At 35.7% G+C, this 26,921-nt stretch overlaps 1 protein-coding gene across 1 annotated transcript; it reads left to right on the plus strand.

The window, feature by feature from the left end:
• The first annotated feature begins 293 nt into the window (after nt 1-293).
• On the plus strand, nt 294-17,603 carry LOC143270423 (vomeronasal type-2 receptor 116-like). The gene is made up of 7 exons (XM_076560349.1): nt 294-308; nt 930-1,093; nt 10,010-10,301; nt 10,665-11,468; nt 12,056-12,283; nt 13,385-13,508; nt 16,675-17,603. The coding sequence occupies exons 1-7, from the start codon at nt 294-296 to the stop codon at nt 17,601-17,603; spliced, it is 2,556 nt and encodes an 851-aa protein (XP_076416464.1).
• Nucleotides 17,604-26,921: the final 9,318 nt, after the last annotated feature.

Below are 26,921 nucleotides of genomic sequence, written 5' to 3' on the forward strand. Positions count from 1 at the left end.
TGTTTCTTTGTTTATTTATTTATTTGGAGAAAATGGAAGGGGTATATTCAATACTTCACATTAAAGAAAACATAGTGTCTGAATCTTTTCTCTGGATCTAGGGAGTGATTGGGATTATATATTAAAGGAATGATTCAACATTGAAAAATCAAACAAAGCACAGTAAGTCTGAGTTCAAAAAGTAAACAGAAAACATAATCTCTCCATTGATTGAGCCATTAATTTGGAATTAGTGAATTTAGCCTATCAGTTTCCCAAGGGGGGTAAAGAGAAATTTTGAAGTATATGGGGACATGGAAGAAATTTTGGTATGCAAACATGCAAGGTTTGTAGAAAAAGTGTTTTTATATTCCCCCTGGCCATTGACAAGATAGATTGGCATAGGAAATAATCAGTTTTAAAAAGCAGGATGTCCTACTGATTTTCATTGAACTATATCTGGTTGGGACATTTTCCAGAATGTTTTCCTTCTCGTCTCCCTTGGCATCCTCCCTTGCAAGGCCTTTGCATCCTCCTGAGTCACTGTCTCATGTAACTTTTGTGATAGAGTGCTCTTGCCAAGTCCATTCAAGTGGAGTCATCATTGGAGTCTTGCTGTTCTGTCTTTCTAGATGAAGTCATGGGGCCTGTGGATAAAGAAGATCCCAAATGAGTTTGAAACTTGTTTTTATCCTGAGTGCAGGGTCTCAGATGGGAAGTCTCAGGGAAGAAAATTGTCCACAATTCTCCATGGAGTGTAGAAGAGGCTTGTCAAAAATATCTGTGATTAGAGTGATGATGTCAGTCACCAAAACTAGTACAAACTCTTGTGCTCACAAATACTTGAGCTGTATAAGTAGCTGCTGAACACACTGGAATCCGTGTTACACTGTGGTAGACACTTGTATTTTATGATGTTCTCTTGGATTTTTCCTTTCTTGCTCCTGCAGACTCTTGTTACTCTTAATTCCTTTGATGCATTTCAGTGCGATTTAAAGTCACTAAGTCCTTTACATAGTGATGGAAATGTGATTATTGCTGCACTTTTTTCACTTGTTAATTATTACTTCATGGATATATATGATTCTAGATGTGAAGATGAAAAGGCAATAGAGTAAGTGCTTTTAAAATTTATTCCTTTTCAGAATTCAGATTTAATTGTCTTCAACTAAGTTTGCATTCACATGAATTTAACTTTCATTTCCCATCCTGGCATTCCCTCTCCTGTATACACAGAACTCTTTTCCAGGTGTGTCTTCCTCCTGTTCCCTTTTTTCATCCCTCAAAGAAAGAAGGGTTTGTTTTAATTCATGTTATTTAGTAAAGTTGGTACTCTGAATCTCTCTACATTCCTCTGCCTTGCCTTTTGTTGTTCATGGGTAAGACATTTTTATGGCTTTCTCCACAGAGACAATGATTTTTAAAAGTTGACACATTGTTTTAGGGGGTTGTTAAAGTGTAGTTTTTTTCCCTTTGAGAATATGTAATGCTATTCATTGCAGTGACTACAGAGTCTTCATATGATGATAGAGTGACAGGGACTGCCTTGCTAGCTGCTGCTGTTTTGGAAGTCAGAATATGAGAACTTGGTTTTGGGATCTCATCTGTTAAAATGATTTCAAATTGAAATATAATTTTTGTGTATAATTCTGATTAGTAATCTTTTAGATTCTGTCAATCTTGCACCATACTCTCCATTTCATTCCAGTTTTTCTAATTATTTACATCTGGTATGGGTGTGTTCTGCAAGACACATAGATATTGTTGGTGACCTCTGCTGGTTGTATCTAGTTTGATGCCAGTTGGATTAGAGGCCATGGCAGACAATGGCAGTAGCATTGAGTGGCCTCTGCCGGAGAGAAATGTCTAAGCAGGATTCTTTGTGAAGGATGTGGGATTTGTTTTACTCCATGCAGACATTCCTGTAGCCATAGAATCCACTTATTAAGGTCTGAAATGGAGGAAGATGGCGTGCATTTAATTTAGAACAACACCCTGTAAAATGGAAAAGCAGAAACAAGGTACAGGTGAGGAGTGAGCAGTTGGACAATTAGGATAGAAGATACATTTAGGTCGTGCTGATACCATTGTGTTTTTGCTGAAACCTGGATGCAGTGCTAATTCATCAGTCCTGGGGATATAGAGCAGGAAAAATGATCAGGGAGAAAAAGTTGATAGATATAAATATGTATTGACCACTTAGGCTGAAATAGACACAGTAAATGTGGTGACAGAATTCCATTTACAGGAGTGTTCCTATGAGCCCATATGTGGAATGTGGGTTTCTTTTGTATTTTCCTCTCATGCTTGGTTTTCCTCACATTTTGATTGTATGCACACAGGTATTTTCTTTCTGATAATTGTAACAAAAAGTACATGGAATGTGTGGCCAGGAATATATTCATCACATTGATATTTTTGTGTCCTAATTTCTAATTTTATTTTACTTTCATGCAGTCCTAATTTTTTTTTTAAAAAAATATATATATATAACTATTTATACTAGGTATATATACATATTACAAGGAAGTATTTCCTTTCAGATGAATGTGTATTAATTCATATGAGCAGGATGGCTAGTTTTCTTGTCAGGTACATTTTTAAAATGTATTTTATGAGTGGACCACAATATCCCCTAAGAGACTCCAAACAGAGAATCTCTCTACTCATCCATGAGCATCATTTTTTAACATTCACTTAAAGGTAAAGCTTACATGACAAGTCAATATGGCGTTTGAACAATAAAATTACCAGTAGATCTGTTGTGTTCAGAAACTGAAACAAGCATCCCTCTCTCCCATTGGATGATCCCCCCTTGTTACTTAGCTTCTATGGGTCTGTTGCTTGTAATGTAGTTTTATTTATAGCTAATATCCACTTATAAGTGAGTACATACCATGTTTATGTTTCTGATTCCGGGTTATCTCACCCAGAATGACCTTTTCTGGTTCCATCCATTTGCCACCAAATTTCATGTTATTTTTTTAAAAACTGAGTAATACTTCATTGTGTTAATGTGCCACAATTTCTTCATACACTCACCAGTTAAAAGGCATCTAGGTTGTTTCTAGTTCATGGCTACTACAAATAAAGCTGCTATGAACACAGTTGGACAAAAACCATTGTGATGTGGTAGAGCATCCTTTGGGTGTATTTTCTAGGAGTGGTATAGCTGGGTCTTGATCTACAACTATGTTTACCTTCCTGAGAAACCAATATATTGATTTTCAAAGTGGCTGCACAACTTTTCGTTCCCACCATCATTGTAGGAGTGTTCCTCTAGCTCCACATTCTCACCAGCATGAGCTGTCCCTTGAGTTTTTGATCTTAGCCATTTTTACATGTGTAAGATGGTTGACCAGTTGGCTGGGCGTTGGTGGCGCACGCCTTTAATCCCAGCACTTGGGAGGCAGAAGCAGGCGGATCTCTGTGAATTCGAGGCCAGCCTGGGCTACCAAGTGAGTTCCAGGAAAGGCACAAAACTACATAGAGAACCCCTGTCTCGAAAAATCAAAAAAAAAAGATGGATGACCAGTGTTCTTTTTATTTGCATTTGTCTCATGGCTAAGGATGTTGAACATTTCTTTAAGTGATTCTTCGCCAGTTGAGATTCTTCTGTTGAGAACCTCTGTTTAGTTCTGTACCCCATTTTTAATTGGATTATTTGGTTTCTTAATATTTAGTTTCCTGATTTTAGTATATTTTGGAGATCAGCCCTCTGTCAGATATGGAGTTGCTTAAGATCTTTTCCCATTCTGTAGACTGCTGTTTTGTTCTTTTGACAGTGTCCTTTGCCTTACAGAAGGTTTTCATTTTCATGGAGAATATATTCTTTGGACTTCACAATGTTTCTAATTAGGTGCTCTCTTCCCAATAAATGTATTTCATATTACAGGACAAAGATTTGCTTTGTGGTTATTCTAAAATTTCTCACAATTCCTTTCAAATAGGTCCACATTTCTTTTTGTAAACATAAAAATATGAATTTCAAGATTGATCAAAAGCTTTCCATTCTTAGCTTTACTATTCATTTTTTTCATGTATACCCACAGTCTACAAATATAAGTACTTCATTTCTTCTATTCCATTTACCTTCATTAATAATGTGATCTGCATGTCATTTAAAGTCCCCTGAAATATCAATGGATTAACCCCCTATTAATTTTTCCAGCCTTTCATATTATCCTTTTAAGTGAATTTCTAACATATTCTATCTCCTTTGATTTTTCAATGGAAATGATGTGAATTGAAAAATATTCAGAAATCCATAGTGGACATTTTGTTCCTTTTCTCTTTCTGCTCATGTATCTTAGTTATTGCTCTACACCAATTACTGGAAACAATCAATGCTTAATTTTAGTTTTACATTTACTTGATGATCAGTGATGTTAAAAACTTTGTAAAATAGGTGCTAGCTGTATGAGTTTTTCTTTGGTAGAAGATTAGTTCATGTTACTACCGGTTTGGTGGTTGGAGGCTGTGTTGTTACCTTGATTTAAAACTCCTTCAGTTAACTGAAAATATTTGACATTAGTTCAAGAACTAAAGAACATATGGAATGTGTTTTCTCCCATTATATGGTGTTCTGATGACAGTTTTCTTTGGTGTAGAGAATACTGTTTTGTAGTTCCATATTCATTTTGTTCCAATACTTTTTTTGATATCTAAGGCTAATTTGTGTATCACTGGCATTCTCTTCAGTAAGTTCTTGCCTCCATTAATGTCTTGACAATTATTAGCTGTGTATTCTCCTATCACATTCAGTGTTTCATGTTTTAAGCTAAGGACTGTGATTATTTTGAATTGATTCCTATACAAGTTGTAGGTAATGGTTGCTTTTCACTCTACTGCATGTTGATACCCAGCCTGTCAGCTGCCTTTGTTGTATAGGATCTTTGTTCTGAACTGTTCATTTTCCTCCTTGCCTAAAAAATGTTTGGCTGTACCATTGATGTGTAAATGTAATTACAACTATCTAGAAGTACAAGCTTACCCCACTATAATGAGTATCATCAAGAAATCTAACCATGTGCATTTGAAAGTCTGTTGGCAAACAGAAATCATTATTTGATGTTGGTGTGCATTAAGATGTACAGAGATATTAGGGAAATTGTTTTGGAGGCTCATCAAATTTTTAAAATAGGCTACAGCTGCTTCCCACTCACTGCAATTTAGCACAGGAGGGCAGGAGACGCCCTGCAGGGACTGTACAGGGCATTAGGACACACAGGTGTCTCTGCACAGCCAGATACAAGCAGCTGTAGCCTATTGTGTTGGAGCAGATGCTGTTCCCGACCTGGTATTTCTGTGTCACAGTTGTGAACTCTGCTTTGATGTAAAACATCCTTGGTGCTGTGTCAGTGCTGTGCGAATTGGACTAGACATTGTTTGCTGTGCACTCGGTGGCTTCCTTCGTATGTGACCCCTCTGCTCCATGGACAGCCACACTGATCTCCTCATTGCCTTCCAGTTGCTGCCATGGTTTTGTGAGCAAATGCTGTTGCTGCTGCTGCTGCTGTTGCTGCTGGATGTCTATTTTCTCATAAAAGTAAATGTGTTTTCAACATGCAAAAAAAAATTTAAAATAGAAATAAAATGACATATGAAACAGTAATTCCACTTCTGGCCTCCAGAAAACTCTACATTCAGTCATGGAGATTTTCTATCACTATGAATAATATTCTTATCATTTTTTGATTTTGGTTATTGTTTGGTTTTGTAATTAAAATACATTTTTTAATTTTATTTTTTAATTAACTTTTCAGTATAAAATTAAATTTATTGCAATATATTTACATAACTAGATACACATTTCTACAAATTATTAACCATTTTTCATGATGAGAACATTCTCTTCTTTTGTTTCATTTTTTATAATTAATTTATTAAATTTAATTTTACATATCAGCCACGGATTCCCTTGTTCTCCCCCCTCCCACCCCCTAACTCCACCTCTGCCTCCCCCCCAGCCCACCCCCCATTCCGATCTCCTCCAGGTCAAATACTCCCCCGAGGATTGAGTTCAACCTGATAGATTCAGTCCAGGCAGGTCCAGTCCTCTCCTCCCATGCTGAGCCAAGTGTCCCTGTATAAGCCCCAGGTTCCAAACTGCCAGTTCATGCACTGAGGACAGATTCCAGTCCCACTGTCTGGATGCCTCCCAAGCAGATCAAGCTAATCAACTTTCTTATTTATCCGGAGGGCCTGATCCAGTTGGGGGCTCCTCAGTTATTGGTTCATAGTTCATGTGTTTACTTTCATTTGTATATTTGTCCCTGTGCTTTTTCCAACCTTGGTCTCAACAATTCTCGCTCATACAAACCCTCCTCTTTCTCACCAATTGAACACCTGGAGCTCCACCTGGGGCTTGACCATGGATCTCTACATCCAGTTCCCTCAGTCATTGGATAGGGTTTCTAGCACGACAATTAGCTAGAAGGACCTGGACAGATGTAATGCAGACACTAAGAGACCATGGATGTCAGCCCAGACTAATATACCCAGCAAAACTTTCAATCATCATAGACAGAATGAACAAGACATTCCAAGACAAAGCCAGATTTAAACAATACTTATCCACAAACCCAGCCCTACAGAAAGCACTAGAAGGAAAATTCCAAACTAAGGAAGTCAGATACACCCTCCAAAACACAGGCAATAGATAAAGCCACAGCAGTAAACCCCAAAGAAGAGAAGTACACACACACTACAACCAAAAAATAACAGGGATGAACAATCACTGGTCATTAACATCCCTTAATATCAATGGACTTAATTCACCTATAAAAAGACATAGGCTTACAGAATGGATATGAAAGCAGGACCCATCTTTCTTTTCTTTTCTACTTCTTCAAATACATGTGTGTATGTTGTGTGTTTCTTGAATTTGTGACTAAAATATTATAGCATGAATACTTTAGCTTTCAAGTTCTCTGAATTTTTTTCTATTTAAAAGAATTGTTTTATTTTTATTCTACAAATGAAGCATTATTTTACCTCTGTTGCCAGTTTAGTTATTATGTGTGTATTACTACTCAGTTTTTTTTAAACTTTTCACATTTGCATGTATACATATAGTACTTTGAATACATGATGTAGAGGATAAAGGTAAATCCCAGGATTAGAAATGTCAAGGCCACATATCATGATATATATTCTGGAATCCAGAAGATGTAATGCCAGTGAAGGAATGGACTTGGTAGTGAGGTGATAGCAAGCAGACAGAAATCAAAGTTTCCTTCTCCCATGTCCTTACATAGGCTTCCATCATATATGAACTGCATTAAAGGTGTGTCTTTCTGCCTAAAGTTCCAGATTAAATACGTGTCTAAAATAACTGGATTAAAAGACTGTTTTGCTACCTCTAAGGTTCAGATTATTTATAGTGTGTAGATAACCAAAATTAGCCATTGCAAACCCACCCCTTGCTAAATGAATACACAATGATAACTCCTTTTGATGTGAATTGTATCCAAATGAACAGACCATGAGACATTAGAGGCTTATCAAATACATCTACTATGTATTGTGAGAATATTCTATCAATGGGGAGGCCTTAAGTAAAATCTGTCTCTTCTCTTTAAGGTCTCAGTGACACCAAATTTCATTCTCACCAATGTTCTCCATACAGAACCCAAGAATTCATGAGGGATACTTACAGAAAATAAGTAAGGTCTTTCTGATGAGAGATGATGACACAGAGTTAGTCACACTGAAAATTCTTTACTCAGTATGTGTGAAGATAATTTATCATTTCCTACATAAATATTCCACTTCCACATTTAAAAATATTGTCAAGTAACCTACTTATCTCTTAAAGTTGTATTAACTATTAAGATGCCCCTCTGTGGTCCTTTTAGTCAATTGAAGGAATGAAAGAGGCTGTTGTCTAATTTAACTAATAGGACAAAATCCCTGTTGGATCTTCAAACACATATTTATTCATTTATTTGTTTTAATGAGGCTTCATTGGTGAAAATATCCTTATAATCATAAAATATTTATTTCTGTATATGCATTCATACATGTATGCATATATATATCAAATTTAAAATCACAGATATAATTTTATTGTACATAAAGGATGGAAAATTTCCAATATGAATAACATATCCTCTTTTAGGAAAAATATCTTAAATGTAATGGATAACCTTAGGGGATATGAAACATATTGTAGAACTAGAGTTGTGATAGCCATCAAGTAGATATCATTTTGACCATAATTGTATGATTTCACGTCTTCAACTTAAATGTAGACATTAAATTTATATTTAAAACCTCAGGTAAATTGTTCCAAAGAAGTGTGCAGAAGCATGGTCATTTCTGTCTATTTTATCTACTTGGTCAGTTTGATTTTATTTAAGATTTTTTTTTTAGGTTTAGTATTACTAACACCAAAATGATCTAGGGAGGGTCAAATCAGAAAATTTACTTAACAGGAACATTTACTCATAATCATTTTGTTATTAAATACATGATATGAACAAAAAAACCATAATTTCATATGGATAGTCTAGACACAATTAATACAAATGACAAATTCTAATAAACCAAGATTTATGATGATTTTTGGTTGGGATTAGATTTTTATTTTTTCATTGTAAAAGGGAAACTTAATAGAAGGATCTATAGTTAATATGTTGTTAATTTGGGCGGAAACAAAAGCAAAGTATCAGAGAACAAAGGAGCATAAGGGGCAAAGGACATTATATCTCAATTAGAAGAAAATTAACTTGGACTTCCCAGTCAGAATTAGCAGTGAGACCCAGGAGAGCCTGACATAATATCACTTTCCTGGCTTCAACTTGTCTCTCACAAGGCCATTTATGCTTAGAGTCTCAATTGCGATACATGTTGGGATCTCTATAGAAGCCAGTAATTATATCATGTAATAACCTATTAATTTCAAAAAACAGAGGAAAATATATTTAAAAATGACAAAAAACCACCATAGAGGTCTGATATTTTCTCCATTGTCATATGTTAAATGGGTATGGGGATCCCATTGAACTCAATGGGACTGTGGCATATAATAGTGGCCACCATTTTGGACTGTCCAAAGTGATCACATTTACCTAGATGGTGTAGAAGTCACATGGCATATGCATTCTTTATCATACCATTAGCAATGTTAGCAGACAAGCTACATAGTTGCTTTCATTTGATGAGGATCCTCAAGTCATGTGTTCAATAAACCATGTCATATTTTCTTTTCAAAATGAACTCAGCTTCAGAGTAATATAATTTCATCTATTATCAGGGCTTTCAAAGCTGTTGTGTAATTCACTTTATGTGGGAGGTAAGAACATAGTGAAAGAATAAAGAAAGAGGCAGGCAACAGAGGAAAATAAAACAAATAGCACAAAGTACCCAAGAGGGTTTAAGTCTTGACTATAGGCTGTTAAACTACAGGAAACTCACTCAGTCATTCTGCTCTTCATTGTATGGCTCTTAGAAAGGAGAGGGGGATGGCAATGGGAGAGAGGAAGGTTGTTCAAAGAGATGTGCATGGGTGTGGGAAGATGTAACCCCTGCCAGGTTCATATCCAAGATTTCTTGGGGTTGATGCATGTGACACAGGCAGACATCCCCATAAGTGTCATTGGTCTTTAATCAGAAGAACTGAAAGGCTGCAGTCTCCATCTATATACAGACAGAGTGAATGTGCTGTGGGAGCCTGGAGTTTTATAGTACAGAACAATTGAAGCTTAAAGGATGAAAGTGTCCCTCTCCTGGTTATTTCACTAGAGCATCAAAGAATTATGTTTGTGTTTTCCCATCCTAGAGATTCCAAGGTTTATATCGGTCCAGGTCAATGTTCCAGTCCAGAAATTTAATTAAAACATCACTAACCTTATATACCATGACATTGAAACTATAACCACTATCTTGGTGACAAAAAATGTTTGTAGATATATAATATTGACAGTATATTAGCCATTGTTACTATATCATCCGGATGTGGCCCAACATCTTACCAAAAGATATGATGTGAGTCCCCATCATAAGTATTGGCAATCTTTCTCTCCAGGTTCAAGTGGAGGAGCTACCAGTTTTCTTTGGCCTTCATATTTGCCATTGAGGAGATCAACAGGAACACTCATATCTTACCCAACACATCTCTAGGATTTGAGCTATATAATGTTATAAACAATCACCTGGATATTCTGCAGGAAACTCTACTTTTCCTCACAGGAATGAGAATAAATATCCCCAATTACACATGTAGAAGGGAGACTAAGCCTGCTGCTTTACTTACAGGAACATCATGGGAAACGTCTATACAAATTGGGAGACTACTGAATCTTTACAAATATCCACAGGTGAGGTACATGGCTGTGAGGGAACAAGAAACTCATATTAAACTGGAGACATTTCAGGTGTTTTCAAATGTAAAGAAGTGAGGCTGTGACTTTCATGTATTGGAGAATAAATCAGGCATTTGTTTATATGTCCTTATATACTTTGCTTATGAGAGAGAAGAGAAAGAGGGTGGAGCTTATAGTCAGTGTTTAGAAAATTCTTTTTTTGTGACCAATTCTTTATAAATGTCTCCAGAGAAAGGATGGGAATTTAAAATACCATGAGAAGAAGTTAATCTATACCAATCCAAAGTGTCACCTCAGGTTTAAGACTGTATTCTATATCAATCTTTTCACTTGTTTCTTATTTGAAATTTTCTTTAGATTACTTTTGGGCGATTTGACACTATCCTAAGTGACAGAGGCCAGTTTTCTTCTCTCTACCAGACAGCACAAAGGGATATATTTCTGTCACATGGCATTGTGATTTTGATGGTTCATTTCAGCTGGACCTGGGTGGGACTGGTTCTCATAGATGACCACAATGTGGCTGAGATTCTATCCAACTTGAGAGGAGAGATGGATAGAAACAGAGTGTGTGTAGCTTTTGTAGAAATGATTCCATTCAACTGGATGAACTCTGATTTTAAATCCAGAACAATGCATCCACAGATCCTGAAATCATCTGCAAATGTGGTTATCATTTATGATGTCACTAAATCTTTATATGGTATAATAATATATATAAGTATACATTCAATTGCTTGGAAAGTCTGGATCATTAAGTCACAATGGGATGTAACTACTCATGTTCCTTATTTCATATTTGATCCATTCCATGGTAGTCTCATTTTTGCACAACACCATGCTGAGATTTCTGATTTTAGGAAGTTTATCCAGACATACAAGCCTTCCAAATATCCGGGAGATCATATCCTTGCTCTTCTTTGGAACACATATTTCAATTGCTCTTTTTCTGGACCTGATTGTAAAACTTTGGTTAACTGTCTACCCAATGCTTCTTTGGAAATGTTGCCTGGAAATGCTTTGGAAATGGACATGAGTGAAGAGAGTTACAATGTATATAATTCTGTATATGCTGTGGCTCACAGTCTCCATGAGATGACTGTCGAACAAGTAGAAATCCACCATCATAGCAATGGGGCGTTAAATACCTACCCTTGGGAGGTAATTTCTCTTTCTGTATATTTTATACATAGCCCTGTGACATACTGAGGTTTCTAAAGTACACACTACATGATTGTATACAGTGGCAGGTTTTACAAAAAAGTGCCTGAGAGACTGTATAAAATTCATCATCTGGAAGTCTTTGCAGACACATATGTTATTGTTCATGTTGAATGGGTGGTGATAAGAATATTTAAATGTGTGTATCTCATCATCTACTTTGTGTTACAATTAACATCAGAATCTTGCTATCCTCTTTTGAAACCCCATTATTTTAAAGCATATTTCAGAACAGAAATAGGAGAATTAGATCCTAAAACGTCAAATGCTATTAGATCCTTAAAGTTTAAATTCTGAATTTATGGTTATGATTCCTAACTGACCATTTTATTACATTTTGGACATGAACACCCCAATTTACAAACTGAAACTTTGAGTAGATTACTTACATATTTGGATGTGGCTAACACTTCAAGATTTTGGAATTTGTGTGAATTAATGTCAGGGATTTGGGACCTATACCTTCATTGGATTATTTTGAGCCTTTCTGGGAATAAATTCATCATAAAGTTCTGTATTTTTTCTAGGTACACCCTTATCTCAAGAATATCCATTTCAAAAATGGTGCTGAAGAACTTATGGTTTTGGATTCACAAAGGAAATTTGATGCAGTCTATGATATTTTCAACCTCTGGAATTTTCCAGATGGTCTCAGACAAAAGATAAAAGTTGGAACATTTTCTCCAAATTCTCCACCAGGCCAAGAACTGTTTCTGTCTGACCATATGATACAGTGGGGTATAAGATTTGCAGAGGTGGGCTGGATCTTATCTAATTGTTTTGATCCTTATATCAATAGAGATTTGTTTGTGGATGTAAGATTGTTGGTTTCTTACTGAATGCTCATCTGCATGCCCAAAACTACTGTCATTTGAGAAAGATTTTGTTGCCTTATACAACATGTGATTGTTTTTTTCCATACTTTTACATTTGCACCCATTTTTCTAATAATAAATACAGTGTCTATTCATTAAATTTACATTCCTGTCCTCAAACCACTTGACATGATTAGTAATTTGACTCCCAGATTAGGAAATATCAGGACACGATCATTTTGCCTTCATCACCTGGAAATGCACTGTAGCATGGAGGGCACATGTACATGGGTTAATTACATATCTTCCTCATGAAAAAAGAAACAATTTGTCAAACAACAAAGAAAAAACCAAAAATGAATAGTCTGACATTACTGAAAACCAATGACTTATAGTTCACACTTGGTGTGAGCAGTTCATAATGATTCAGGAAATCATGTTGGCAGGGACGTGAGAAAGTGAGTCATGTTGTATCTTCACTCAGAAAGTAGAGAGATGTGAACACTCTCTTCTCATGCTTTTTTCATTTTTTTCTGTCCTTAACTACATCCAATGAAATGGAATACCTAATTATCGAATATGTCTTCCCACTTCAAATACCTTAATGTAGATCATCTCTCAAAGAAAGTCACAGAGAGAAGTTTATATACTAACTCTGAGTCCTGTCTAGTAAACAAATGTGAATTAAGCATGACCTTTGGGAAACAATGATACTCTCACTCGAGCAGTCATGAAGTATACAACATGATCAGGAAGACATTACAGTTGCCCATTGAAATGTGTACTCAGTTAGCAACCTTCTTATTTTGCCCAACCTCTTATATTTTCACAATTGTTCAGATTTCTATTATCTCTAGACCATTATTTAAACACATTGATCTTCATGTATATACTATATTGAAATTAGAAGCATCAAAACAAGAATATGCAAAGAATAATTATAAAAACTTGCCATCTCATTGTCCAATATTAAGAAATAATATTTTTTTGTTTTAAAACTATACACTCCTGAGTATTTCCTTTTCACTATTTAATTCCCAGGTTCCTCGCTCTGTGTGCAGTGAGAGCTGTGTTCCTGGATTCAGGAAATCACCCCAGGAGGGCAAGGCTGCCTGCTGCTATGATTGCACTCATTGTCCAGACAATGAGATTTCCAATGAGACAGGTAAGTGTCAGTCTAACTGGCGTATTCCCCACCTCTCCACAGTGTTCTGCAATTTCTAAGCTGATAAGTTCTGGGAAGGAAAAGTAGAGATAAGTCCTGTGGTTTTTTCACTTATAAGTAAAAATAATTTGGTTCATATTATCATCATTTTAAAACATTTTATTTTTCGGGACAGGGTTTCTCTGTGTAGCTTTGTGCCTTTCCTGGAACTCGCTTTGTAGAGCAAGCTGGCCTCGAACTCACAGAGATATGCCTGCCTCTGCCTCCGGAGTGCTGGGATTAAAGGCATGCGCCACCACATTTTAAATGGTGCTCAGGCCGTTGAATCTCATTCTTGATTCATGTATTTGATCCACTGGAGCCATTGTTCCTTTCAGAGAACAAATTTACCAGTCATAGAATAGTCTGCTTTATTTCACCGTGGCATTTAGCATACACACACACACACACACACACACACACACACACACACACACGCACACACATGCATAGGTCACACACACACACACACACATGCACACATGCACACACATGCATAGGCACACACACATGCACACACAAACACACACATTATAAATACTGAATTTTCTTGCATTTCAAAGCATATGTAGTTCATGATTGGCAGATATTTAAGGAACGGACCCTTATGCCACTCATTGCATAATTTCAGTCATGGTTCTAGGTTTATCAGATGTGATCAGAAAGATCATATTTGATTTACCTGTAGACATGTTTTAATATGTTGTTTTAAATTCTTTGTCTTTTTGTTTTATCTGTGAGTGTTTTGCCTGCATGCATGTATGTGCACATGTACATGCTTAGTGCATATGAAAGTTAGAAGAGGGTTTCAGAACTCCTGGAAGTGGAGGCACAGATAACATTGATATTTTTGTAGGCGCTTGCAACTGAAACTAGATCCTCCTTAAGAGTAATACTATCCTGAACCACAGAACCATTTATCTACCTTCATCTTTTTGATTTCTAGTATAAATAACTTTCAACATTCCCTTAAAGGGTATCTTTCTTCCCCTTTTGCCTCCATCCCCATATGAGTACTAAAATTTCAAGCTGCTCAACTTCCATGGAGTGGGATGTGCTTCAGTATCATAGATATGTAATATCTAAAACTTGTCGTGGACCAGAATATAACCACTAGGGAAGTATGTCAATAAACTATTATGAGAATCTCTTATTGAACACAATTATCTTAAATCAATAGTTGCTATGCCTCAGGAATTTTTATCTAGATTTGTATAACTTCTGTGTTAATTTGATTAACATAAGCTAAAGAATGTAATAAGTACTCACTGATTCATTGTATACGATTGATTCTATTTTAAACAAGTTAATGGAAGCTTTATTAAACATAGAGGTATTTTATGGGTATGATGGTAAATTATGGGATGATGCCTTGTGACAACTAGGTGAAATGGCACATCATGACTTCTGTAATGATACTGTTGTGAATAAGTGATGCATAAATGCAAACCTTTGGTCTTTTAACAAGGCAGGACACTAAATTTGAAGGACCCTCTTTTCCAGGAATAGGTGGACAAAGTAGAGGAACTTTATGTCAGAATATATCCAAAGACAAGAAAATAGGCATGAGACAATTGAGAACACTGAATGTTCAAAGCACACACAAACACAATGTTGAATATGGAGAGGAAATTAATGAGGATTCTTCAACATTAATGTCTAGTGAGAATTTTTCATATTTTAATTGGAATACTTTGAGTAACAATATTTTTCTGAATACACAGATGTTTTAACTTTATTTTATAAAGATAGACACTTACAAATTATTTGGTGGCTTTAATTTGCCAAATTTAAACCATTGATAAGGAGACTGACTATACAGATCATCAAAGACTTAATGTGCATATAGGTACTCTGTGTACATTAGGGCCATGTTCATTCATGAACATGCCAATTTTATTCATTGGAGAAAACTAAAAACATCAATATCAAATCCTAGATGTTTGTAGTTTAAGTAGATACTTTAAATTATTACAAGTAAGAAAGAATGATATACAACATAAATGCTAAATATTTCAAAATAATGAATCCAAAACCTCAAATCCTATAGAGTGAAGTGTATCTATATTTTAAAAATCATATTTAAATCTTTATTTAATGTGTATCATGACTTATGTACCCTGTGCATTTACAAAATAATATGTGGAGTTGCACAGATGAATCATTCATCATTTGCTAGAAACCAATATAAATAAACACATGGAATATAGTAGAGACAAATTGCCTTGGGAGTGTGAGCACAACAGGAAGGCACATCTGGAAGAAACAAATAAAATGCTGGTAATGGAATAAAGGATGCTACAGACTCTAGCAAAAAGATGAATTCAATAGATTTTTAATTAGAATTTTCAACACCAATTAAATTGCAAATTTCACTTTGCAAAAATATCAAGTATTTTAATTGAAGTATGAAATGGAAATATTTTAATGAAAATAAGTAATAAATAGATTGACATTTATATCTCTTGAATTCAAGATAAAACGTACAAATTATAAATGATAAAGTATCACAGAACTTATCCCATGATCAACTAAGACTAAACCCAGAGTTTCATATCTATCTGTTCAACAGATATTTTCTCCCTAGGAATGATTAAACAGATCCACAAGGGTATTTTTTCCATCTTTCAAGAATCTAATAATTCTCATTCCCACAAGAATTATCAGAGAATGAACAGTTTGAAGAATTCAATAAATTCAATGTAAATAGATAAGTTTTGATATTAGGACTGAGAAAAACATTAAAAGAAAGACATAACAAAGCATGTAATTTTTACTTAATTCACATGAAAAAGTCACACAAGGGAATACAGAAAGACATGATGATATGATCAAGTTAGGCATATGTAATTTAATTCAATAGTTTATGGCAATATAAAAAATACAAATTATCACTTAATTGAAAATATATTTAAATATAACAATGAAAAGGACAGACTTGTCAGTATCGATGTGGAATGGCTGATTAGATATCTTTTGGTAATCATCACTATTTAACACTTATTTACTTGAGTCTGAAACATGAAAAGGAAATGTGGGTAACTGCTAGAGAGCTGGTGCTGGGAAGTGGCTTGAGATAAAATGAGAACCTGTGCAGAGACTCACAATAACTTTAATTCCTCAGTAGATATGGATCATTGTGTGAGGTGTCCAGAAAGTCAATATGTAAACACAGAGCAGAACAACTGCCTCCAGAAAGCAGTGACTTTTCTGTCTTATGAAGACCCTTTGGGGAAGGCACTCACCTACTTGGCCCTGGGCTTCTCTGCCCTAACAGCTGGTGTTCTTGGTATCTTTGTGAAGTACCACCATACTCCCATTGTCAAGGCCAACAATCAGGCTCTCTCTTATATCCTGCTCATCACTCTGATCTTCTGTTTTCTCTGTCCATTGCTATTCATTGGCCATCCCAACACAGCAACCTGTATCCTGCAGCAATACACATTTGCAGTTTTATTCACAGTGGCTCACTCCACAGTCTTGGCCAAAACTGTTACTGTGGTTCTTGCTTTCAAGATCTCCATGCCAGGGAGACTGATAAGGTGGATAATGATATCAAGGGCTACTAATCTTATCATTCCTGTCTGCACCCTTATTCAACTTGTGCTCTGTGGAATTTGGCTGAGCACCTCTCCTCCATTTATTGACTCAGATGCTTACACTGAACATGGACACATAATTATTCTATGCAACAAGGGCTCCACTCTTGCCTTCCATTCTGTCCTGGCATACCTCTGCTCCATGGCACTTGGGAGCTACACTATGGCTTACCTGTCCAGGAACCTGCCTGACACATTCAATGAAGCCAAGTTCATCAGTTTCAGCATGTTGGTGTTCTTCAGTGTGTGGGTCACCTTCCTCCCTCTCTACCACAGCACCAAGGGGAAAATCACTGTGGTCATGGAAGTCTTCTCTATTTTGGCTTCCAGTGCAGGTCTCCTAGGTTGCATCTTTGTCCCCAAGTGCCATATTATTTTGTTCAGATCACATAGAAATGTGCTTCATCATGTTAGGCACAAAGGACATTTTAAGGGAAAAGTCAATTTTGCGGCATAGTCCATGTTTTTCTTAATTATAGAGAAGTCTTCCATCTTGTTTATCACCAAGGTTTCAGTTGTCACAGATAAAATAGTGATTTAAGATTTTATATGTATTGATTCCTTTTATTGATTAAATCCATCTTTATTCTCTCAATTCTAATATTATTTACAAATTTCTCTAAATTAGAAAGTTGAATTCATAAAAATTATTGTGCTCTCTATATTATATGAGAGATGATTGAGATGTGTATGTATTCTTCACCTCATCAACACAGTATAACTTTCACATTATAACACCACATGATATCATACATTTCCATGTATTTTTATGCCCTTGATAGGTTTCCTGGATTCATCAAGCTTACAGTTCATGTATGCTGCTACTATGAAGAAAAGCACATATTAAAAAATTAATACACTTTTGACAGGAAGGAATTACTACCTTTTTTAATTTCATAATGACCCGTGTAGTGAGTAGAACACAGACCAATACATTTTTTAATTATAGGCTAATGTCAGATTTGAGTTAATCAAGTACTTACCCAAGAAGTCAAATTACATAAAGTTTATGTTAAATCTACAAACATTGTTCAACTCTCTGTTATAAATGGTTCTGTACAACCTGTCTTCACATCTAATTTGACACACATACCTAACGATTTTCTGTACTCAGACCTTCACAGTTCTTCAATTTTGATAAACTGCCCTATATTCTTTCAGCTGAAACTCTGTATTGTGTGACTACTGTACATTTATAAGGACCCATTCCTCTACATTTTATCAACATGTCATAATTGAAAAATAATTCTTTGGGAACAACATTTATGACTCTTCTTATTTCTAGTCTAATGTATATATATATAAATGTGAAAGACATCACAATCTGTATGCCTTTATCTTGTCATTTACCAGTAATCAGTCTTTTTATAGTTTACAAGTTGTAAAATTTCAAGAATAAAATGGAGGTTAAATTATGTGAATCACTATATTTAAACAAACCAGATTTCATCATTGAAAACTTGGTCATCAAGGTACCTTTTTTTTTCTGAGACAGGGTTCTGTGTGTAGTTTTGTGCCTTTCCTGTGACTCACTTGGTAGGCCAGGCTGGCTTCAAACTCACAGAGATCTACCTGGTTCTGCCTCGCAAGTGCTAAGTGCTAGGATTAAAGGCATGTGCCACCACCGACTAGCCTCTTTTTTTTTTTTTTTTTGGAATGGGTAACTTTTCAAAATATATTTTCTTGTACAATATGTGGTGATCATGGTTTGTAACCGAAGATCCTCCTTAAATGCCCACCCACCCCACTTCATGACATCTTTTTTCTCCATTTTGAAAACACACTAAGAAAAACATTCAACTGGAGTAGAACAAAACAAATAAAAACAAACAATGACAGAACAATCTAAAGTATATTCAATACATGCTAAACTTAACACACACACACACACATTCTCACACAGGTGTCCGGCTTGCAAGACATGGTAGTGCTATAGTGTCATAGAGATTCATGCAGCAACCAACCAATATCTGATTTGACTTAAGGTCCACACCATGAATTGGAAAACATACCTGACACTGTTTCATGACCATGCACCTGAAGTTAGACAGCAAAAGGACCTAGAATAATACCAAGTACTACAGTTCTACCAGAGGAATATAACAATAAAATGACTCCTAGTGACATTCTGATATATAACAGTGCCTTCCTTAATTATTATCAGAGAGGCTTCCTCCTGCAGCAGATGAGAGAAAATATAGAGTTCCACAGCCAGGCATTATGCTAAAAGTGATAGACATTGTTGGGATTCTTAGCCCTAAACTGTGTGCCTCCCTCTAGTCCCTCTGCTCAGGGCACATGGAACTCTGTGGCAGATGAGGCACAAAGAATGTAGGAGGCAGAAGGAATACAGGACACTAAGAGAAAAAGCCATCGACATCAACAAGACAGATGCACATATGATCTAACAGAGATGAAAGCAACATCAACAGGGCCTGCTCTTGTCTGTCCCAGATGAGGTCCTTCAGCTAAAAGGGGAATGTACACATTCCTCTATTCCTAGCACAGTATCTATTTCTAATTACTAACCAATTATCAATGAAGGTCTAGTTTTCTCTATGAGAGTCTCACTGGTGAAACCAAAACTACTTCTAAGTATAGACTGTAAAACTAGCGTTAGATGGCCAACAGAAAACAAACTCAGTGGTATGGTGATATTTTATTTGTTTTAAAATATTATTTGTATGCGGGGGGTCAGAGCTATTAGCAAGCCATAGGAAAGCAGGGCAGTGGTGGCGTACACTTGTAATCCCAGCACTTGGTAGGCAGAGCTAGGTAAGTCTCTGTGTGTTCAGGGATACAGCCAGTATTGGATACACATGCCTTTAATCTCAATACCAATCATAGAAAACCTGGAGGTCTCTACAGACAGGCCGTGACGAGGCCTGTGATTGGGTTTACAACCAATAGAAGGCAGATTTGAAACACTATAAAAACACAGACACACAGGAAGTAGCTCTGGTTCAGAGATGTAGGACCACCGCAGGAGGAAGGGTAAGGTTTTAGCTCTTAGCTCTGACCTCTTGGCTTTCTTCTTTGCATTGGTTCTGTGTTTCTTATTTAATAAGACAGTTGGTTACATCTACATAAGTCTATGAATAAATATATATAAAAATGCATATGGTAATTTCTCATCTAACTTAATGATCCTCATAAGAGCAATAGAGCACCTAAAAATTATAAACACCTGACATGGGAAACAAATCTGAGTTGTTGTCCAAGAATCTTCTAAATACTAGAATTTATGTTCCTCCTGCTAGAAAGAACATTTGTTTTAGAAATAACACCCAGAGACCTTGAGTTAAAACTATTCTGAAATCTCCCTAAAGTTTTGCTCCAGTATAAGAGAAGTTGTTATGTAAAGTTCAAAGGGCAAAATGGTAAGTAAGGAATTCTGACTGCAGAAGAAATAGTCTCCCCTAGGGAAGAACACACAGCTTTACCGAAAGAACTGCAAACAGGACACATTTAAAATGGAAGGATGTAAGTAGAATGAGGCAGAAGGGTACTCCAAGGATGTCTAAATGATTAGAAAATGGAGAGTAGAACCAATAAAATCCAACCTCCTGCATAAGTATTATAAGTGAACTCATTATTTTATAAGATAATTAATATACAAATTAATGTGAACTCAGATGCAGTCTGACTCAAGTTCATAGTTCTGCACCCCAATTTCTATGATCTCTCTCATATCAATTTTCCACATTTTTCTCTCAAATCTAATGAAAATGCAAGGTGTTCTGATTTCTATCATACTGACGTGAATTGTAAGTTAAACATACATGTGACAGATCACAAGAAGAGATGATAAGTCCTAGTGATAATATATAAAATCCCAAGTATCAGACAATAAAATAAAAATAAGAATGCAATACATTGAGGGCCACAATATATCACCACTTTCCCCCTTTTGTTGTATAATAAAAAATAAAAAAAAATAAAAAATTTATATCTAATATAAGAATAACTATACAATAACAACAATAACTATATACAATATATACAAGCAATAAATACATTAACAATGCCTAGTCCATTTGCATTTGACAAATTCAGAGAGAAACTTCATTATCTATCCTATTTTAGTGAGTCCAAAATGCTCAAATTACTTTCCATCCTAACTTATATTCCCAACAGAAAATATCTTTTATGTCTTTCAAACTTACACATTTTACATCTCATAGTGAGTTTATTTTGTGAAATTGTTATCAAGGAAACCTGTAACTACAACTATCTAATCTTCAACTCTCTCAGAGACCTGAGAAGGAAATATTACCTAGTAAAACAGGAAGTGCAAACAAGTGACTCCCAAAAAATGTGAGTTATGACAGAAACAGCCAGCTTCCTAGACAGTCACCTGAGGTCTCTCTGCAATACTGTGGCATCATATTTGTCTAACAGGCTTAGAATATCTGACAGATTCATTTGTGAAGCAAGATGTACGCAGTGCCTACAACTTGACCATACAATCAGTGCAAGTGTTCCATGTACCAGATAACCATGAATTCTGCCAGTGTCCTGTCATGATTCAGGATTTTAAATACTGGTAATTGCAGGTATTTTTGGAATTTGGCTTACTGTTCTTTTCAAATTGTGGGTGGCTTCATCTCCTTTATTAAATGCCAGTCTACCATTGAGAGGCCAGACTTCATCAGTATAGATTCTTACAAGAATAACTGTTCCAGCTACTGTTCCACTATACACCAGGATCCATCTGCCCACTGCCTGTTCAGCTGCCTTGGAAGAAAGGGACACTGTACCTTTTCTGGATTGCAAAGCCACTTCAGCGATGGTGCCATATTGCCCTGATCTCCGAGGACACCTGTTGCAAAAAGTGCAACCACACTTGTCTTCCTAAGGATTGACTGTCCTTTGTTTTGTGTCCTGCCTTTTCATATTGAATTGCTGTCAGCAATCGATGTGAGGGCACTTTCTTGTTTAGCTGTTAACTTTTGCCACAGTGAAAGTAAACTCCATGTGGAGGTTCTTCAATGCCCATATCTTCTCTAAAGTAGTTGGTGTTGCCAGGAGCAGATATGTCTCATTATCAGAAAAAAGAAAAAAATATATGTTATAAAATTATTTTAAATACCATATTATGTAGATCTCTTAAGGGTTTGAAGATGACCTGCCTATTGAATATACATCTCTTTTTGACCATGAAAACATACCAAATATGACTACAAGCTCAATTGTAACATCTAACTACTAACTTTTATTTCTTTATATCCCAATCATTGGTAATAATTACTTTCAAGTATTATCAAATTGCATTACATTGTTAAATGAACTGTATAGTTACACTATCCTCAAGAAGGTTAGAAATATATGTACAATATATCAATCTCAAATTGGCATCAATATACATAACTTTTGTAGGATATACAAAAATCCAATCCAATGTAAAATATATAAAACTTGTAGTTGCTTTCTAAAATAAGATTCAAAAATCTACCTCTTTATCTTATCATATCTATAGAATTCAACCTCAGATTTGAAGCAATGTACATAATATGTATATATACAAACATCTAATCCAATGTAAAATAATATGTATATATACACAAACATCTAATCCAATGTAAAATATTTCAAACTAGTAGTTACCTTTTAAAGTAGATTCTACCTTTTTATCTATATCATATCTATATCCTCACTTTTTTGTTTTTGGAGTAAATACAATAATCTTACCTTTATTCTATTATTTGTATAACTTTTTTCAGAGTAGATTCACTGGTCTACCTCTTATCTGTATCCTCTTTTTTCTTTTTCTTTTTTTTAAAAATAAGAACCTTACATCTAACCTCCATTGTTTAGTATTTTTCCTGATCAATAACAATAACAACTTGTAACCAACCATTCTAGACAATGACAATTATCCAAAACACACTGAAAGACAAGACACTACCTGCCCTACATCTTTGGAATATGGACATTGTGTTCTGAAAATTGCTTCCTGCACTATAGGTGTGATGGCATCTTTAGGGGATCCTGAAAACAAAAGTTTTGGATTAATTGTCAAGTCCTGGGAGAGGTAGCTGTGTCATATGTTGTCCAGCCTCTGCATAATGCAAAAGTACAGGGCTTCTATCAAATCCTTGCTTGATTAATCTGTGAAGCTGGATCACCTCAGCTTGCCGTCTGAAAATTGTCCTGAGGAGTTTGTAGTCCAAAGCTGATCTTTGGGTATTTTTGCATCTTAGTGTTATTATTATTATTGTCCATCTGGAATCGTCAAACAACAACAACAACAACAACAACAAAACCCAAAAAATCTTCTCCAAGCTTAACTTTGGAAATTTTCCCTTTTGGCAAGTTATATCTGATTAAATGAAAAGCACTTGTTAGTGGTATAAGTTAATTTTTAATTGGATGGTCTTGCTTGCCTTTAATGGCCCAATTACCCCCTTGAATGCTTTACTTGCAGTCTCAAAAGTTGGAGTCCACTTAGCTCATACACATTTGCCATTTGGAAGTTCCTGTAATGTTACTGGGTAGATTAAGTTTGGTTGCTTGAAAACAGGCTCTTTCTCTATAACCATATAATTCAATCCTGAGATAGGTTCACCTTTAAATTCTTTTGTCTGAGTCTGACTTTATAATTCATTTTCTTTTGTCTGAGTCTGACTTTATAATTCATTTTTACAGGTTTTTCTAAAGCTTTTATCTTCACAATCAAATTGGCCAACCTTTTTAATGCTAAAATAAAAATATCAAAAAATAATATCCATAATTTATGTTACATACATTCTATCAACAATAATTATCCTCTTATCTAATAATTCCACTTTCAGAATGACCAATGATTTATCAAACAGAGACTAAATTCCATCCATTGTGGAAATGTTTCAGAGTTTTTAATATGGGAAAAATTCTCTTTTAACTAATTTCTCCCTTTAACATATCTCTATTGACTTACCAAGACTGTTGACTGCATAGAACAGTAGAAATCTGAGGGAATTTCAAAGCAGCTACATAGTGTGATGGCAGTCTGAGATGAGAATCCAGAGAGAGCTCACCACCCGCCAGGAGAAAAATAGTAAAAAAACTCTTCCAGCCAAGGTAGAGTGGAGATCGAGCTGTGCGCAGGTATGGAATGAGCCATGCAGCTCAGGTCTGAGCCAGGGACCTGTAAGGCCACAAGTAGGTTTTTATTGAATTCTTGCCACAATCATTGGAGCACCAATTGTAGAAAAATTGCTAAATGGTCTCATTAAAGACAAAACCAAGAGCCAGAAATTGGGGATAAAGCCTGAGAGAGATCAGAGGAATAGGAAAAGCCACAGCTATCCTCACCTTACCAATTCTACAGCTTCCAAAGCAAGCTACTTCCTGTCTGCCCACACCTGAATACCTTTCTTCTCCATTCTTTTATTTGCTCTCTGAGCCCAGCTACATCACTTCTTCTTCCTGTCCAACTCTGTCACTTCCTGTCTGTCTGTACAGACCTCAAACCTCAATGGATAATGCTGGGATTAAAGGCATGTATCACCATGCCTGGCTCTGTTCCCAGTGTGGCCTTTAACTCACAGAAATCCAGACAGATCCCTGCTTCCCAAATGATAGGATTAAAGGTGTGTGCTATCATTGCCTGATTTCTATGCTAATATAGTGGCTAGCTGTTTCCTCTGATCCTTAGATAAATTTTACTGGGAGATACAATATACTGGGGGAAACAATATATCACCACAATCTCACATAAACCTGAAACAGAGAAATTCAAGCTGAAGGTTTCCTTGGCCCTATATATACTATGAACCTCTGAATAAAATAGACTAGATTTGTGTGAGAATCAGATCATGAAGTCTCAGCAGATCTGGCTTCCATGTCCCCATCTTGGACATCGGTTTTTCCAGTCACATCAGCTCCAACAATAATGACCTTATTTACACCAATAACCTCATAAAATTACAAATTTTTAATAAAATTCACAGGTATTAAAGTTTAGAGGCTTAACATAGCCATCTAGGAGACACAAATATAGACTCACTTATAACCTTTGTCAAGATAATAAAAGTGCCGACCCCTGTTATACTCAGTATGCAATTGTTTTCAAAACTTGCTCTTTTGTTCTGAAGATTAACATTAAAGTGTGTGGAAATACTCAGATTAGAAGCTAGCTGCTATATTCAACTTAGCCACTTAGGTTCTATGAAGTAATAGAATGGAACCAATGTGTAGTTATGCCTAACATGTTTGGTTTTTTTTTTGCACAGGTGAAATGAAATCTATAAGTATAGCACTTTCTATAGAGTACTAATTCTGGAAAAAAGGCTTCAATTAGGTGCCTATATATGTCTTTGTGTTTCAGTCTATATCAGTTTTCTGCAGGAAATCACAACTAAGTTTAACCTCAAATTTGAACTCTCCAGAAAGATAATGGGGCCCCATAGCAACAATTCCACGTGGACAATAATAATACCACTAAACTGACAAACATCACCTACAGATCAGCTTTGGACTACAAAGTGCTCAGAGCAATTTTGAGATGGCTAGCTGAGATGATCCAGCTTCACAGACTACATGAACAAGAACTTGAGATAAGCCCTGAACATTGGCATAATGCAGAGACTGGACAACAAATGCTATAGCTACCTTTCCTAGAATTTAAGAATTAACTCAAAAATTTTCTTTTCAGAATAAAGATGCCTTCGCTCATAACCAGCAGGAAGTAATTTTAAGAAAATGATGCTCACATTCCCAAAGAGGTGTGGGGTGGGTGTTTTTGGTCTTTCAATGGGTTTTGGGGTGGGATTATTTTTACTGTTTAGGAGGGTTCGTTACAAGTTGTTGTTAGGAAAAGGGCTAAGCAAAGGAGATAGATTTAAGGTTCTTGTTCAAAAAAAGAAGATACATTGAAATGATAGAATACAAGGTAGATTATTGAGTCTACTCTGAATAGTAAGGAGAAGATATAGATACAATATAGATAAAAAGATAGATTACTGAATCTACTTTTAGAAGACAATACTAGTTTTAAATAGTTTACATTGGATTGGATTTTTGTATATTGTATACAAATTATATACATTGAGATGGAGATTGTTAGAAAATGCTGTGTGCATATTTATAATCTTGTTCAAGATATTGTATGTATACAGTTATTTAACAATGTAATGCAATTTGCTAACCTTTGAATGTTATTATTACCAACTACTAGGATATAAAGAAATGAAAGTTAATAGACATTGCAATCAAACTCATAGTCATATTAGTTATGTTTTCAAGGTCAAACAGATATATTTTAGATAGACAGGTCATCTTCAAACATTTCAGAGATCTTCAGAATATGGCATTTAAAATGTTTTAATAACTTAGAAATTTTTATTTTTTTTATGATTATGAGACATGTCAGCTTCTGGCAGCACCAATCTACTTCAAAGAAGACATGGACATTGAAGATATTGCATATGGAGTTAACTTTCATTGTGGTAAAAGTTAGCCACTGGACAACAAAGTGTCCCGGAATCGACTGCTGACAAACAGGACATAATGGTCAGACAGGACATGAAACAATGGACTACTGATTCTTGCCAAGACAAGTATGGTTGTGCCTTTAGCAACAGGCATTCTGTGAGGCCAGGACAATATTGCACCATCCCTGAAGTGGTCGTTGCAATCCGGAAAAGGTACAGTGCCCCTTTCTTCTAAGGCAGCTGAATAGGCAGTGGACCAATGTTTTTTGATGTGCAGTAGATCAGCAGCTGAAACAGCTATTCTAGAACAAGTAACTAAGCTGATGGAGTCTAACTTCTCAATGATAGACTGGCATTTA

Source organism: Peromyscus maniculatus, chromosome 23 (assembly GCF_049852395.1).
Source record: "Peromyscus maniculatus bairdii isolate BWxNUB_F1_BW_parent chromosome 23, HU_Pman_BW_mat_3.1, whole genome shotgun sequence".
Lineage (NCBI taxonomy): Eukaryota > Metazoa > Chordata > Mammalia > Rodentia > Cricetidae > Peromyscus > Peromyscus maniculatus.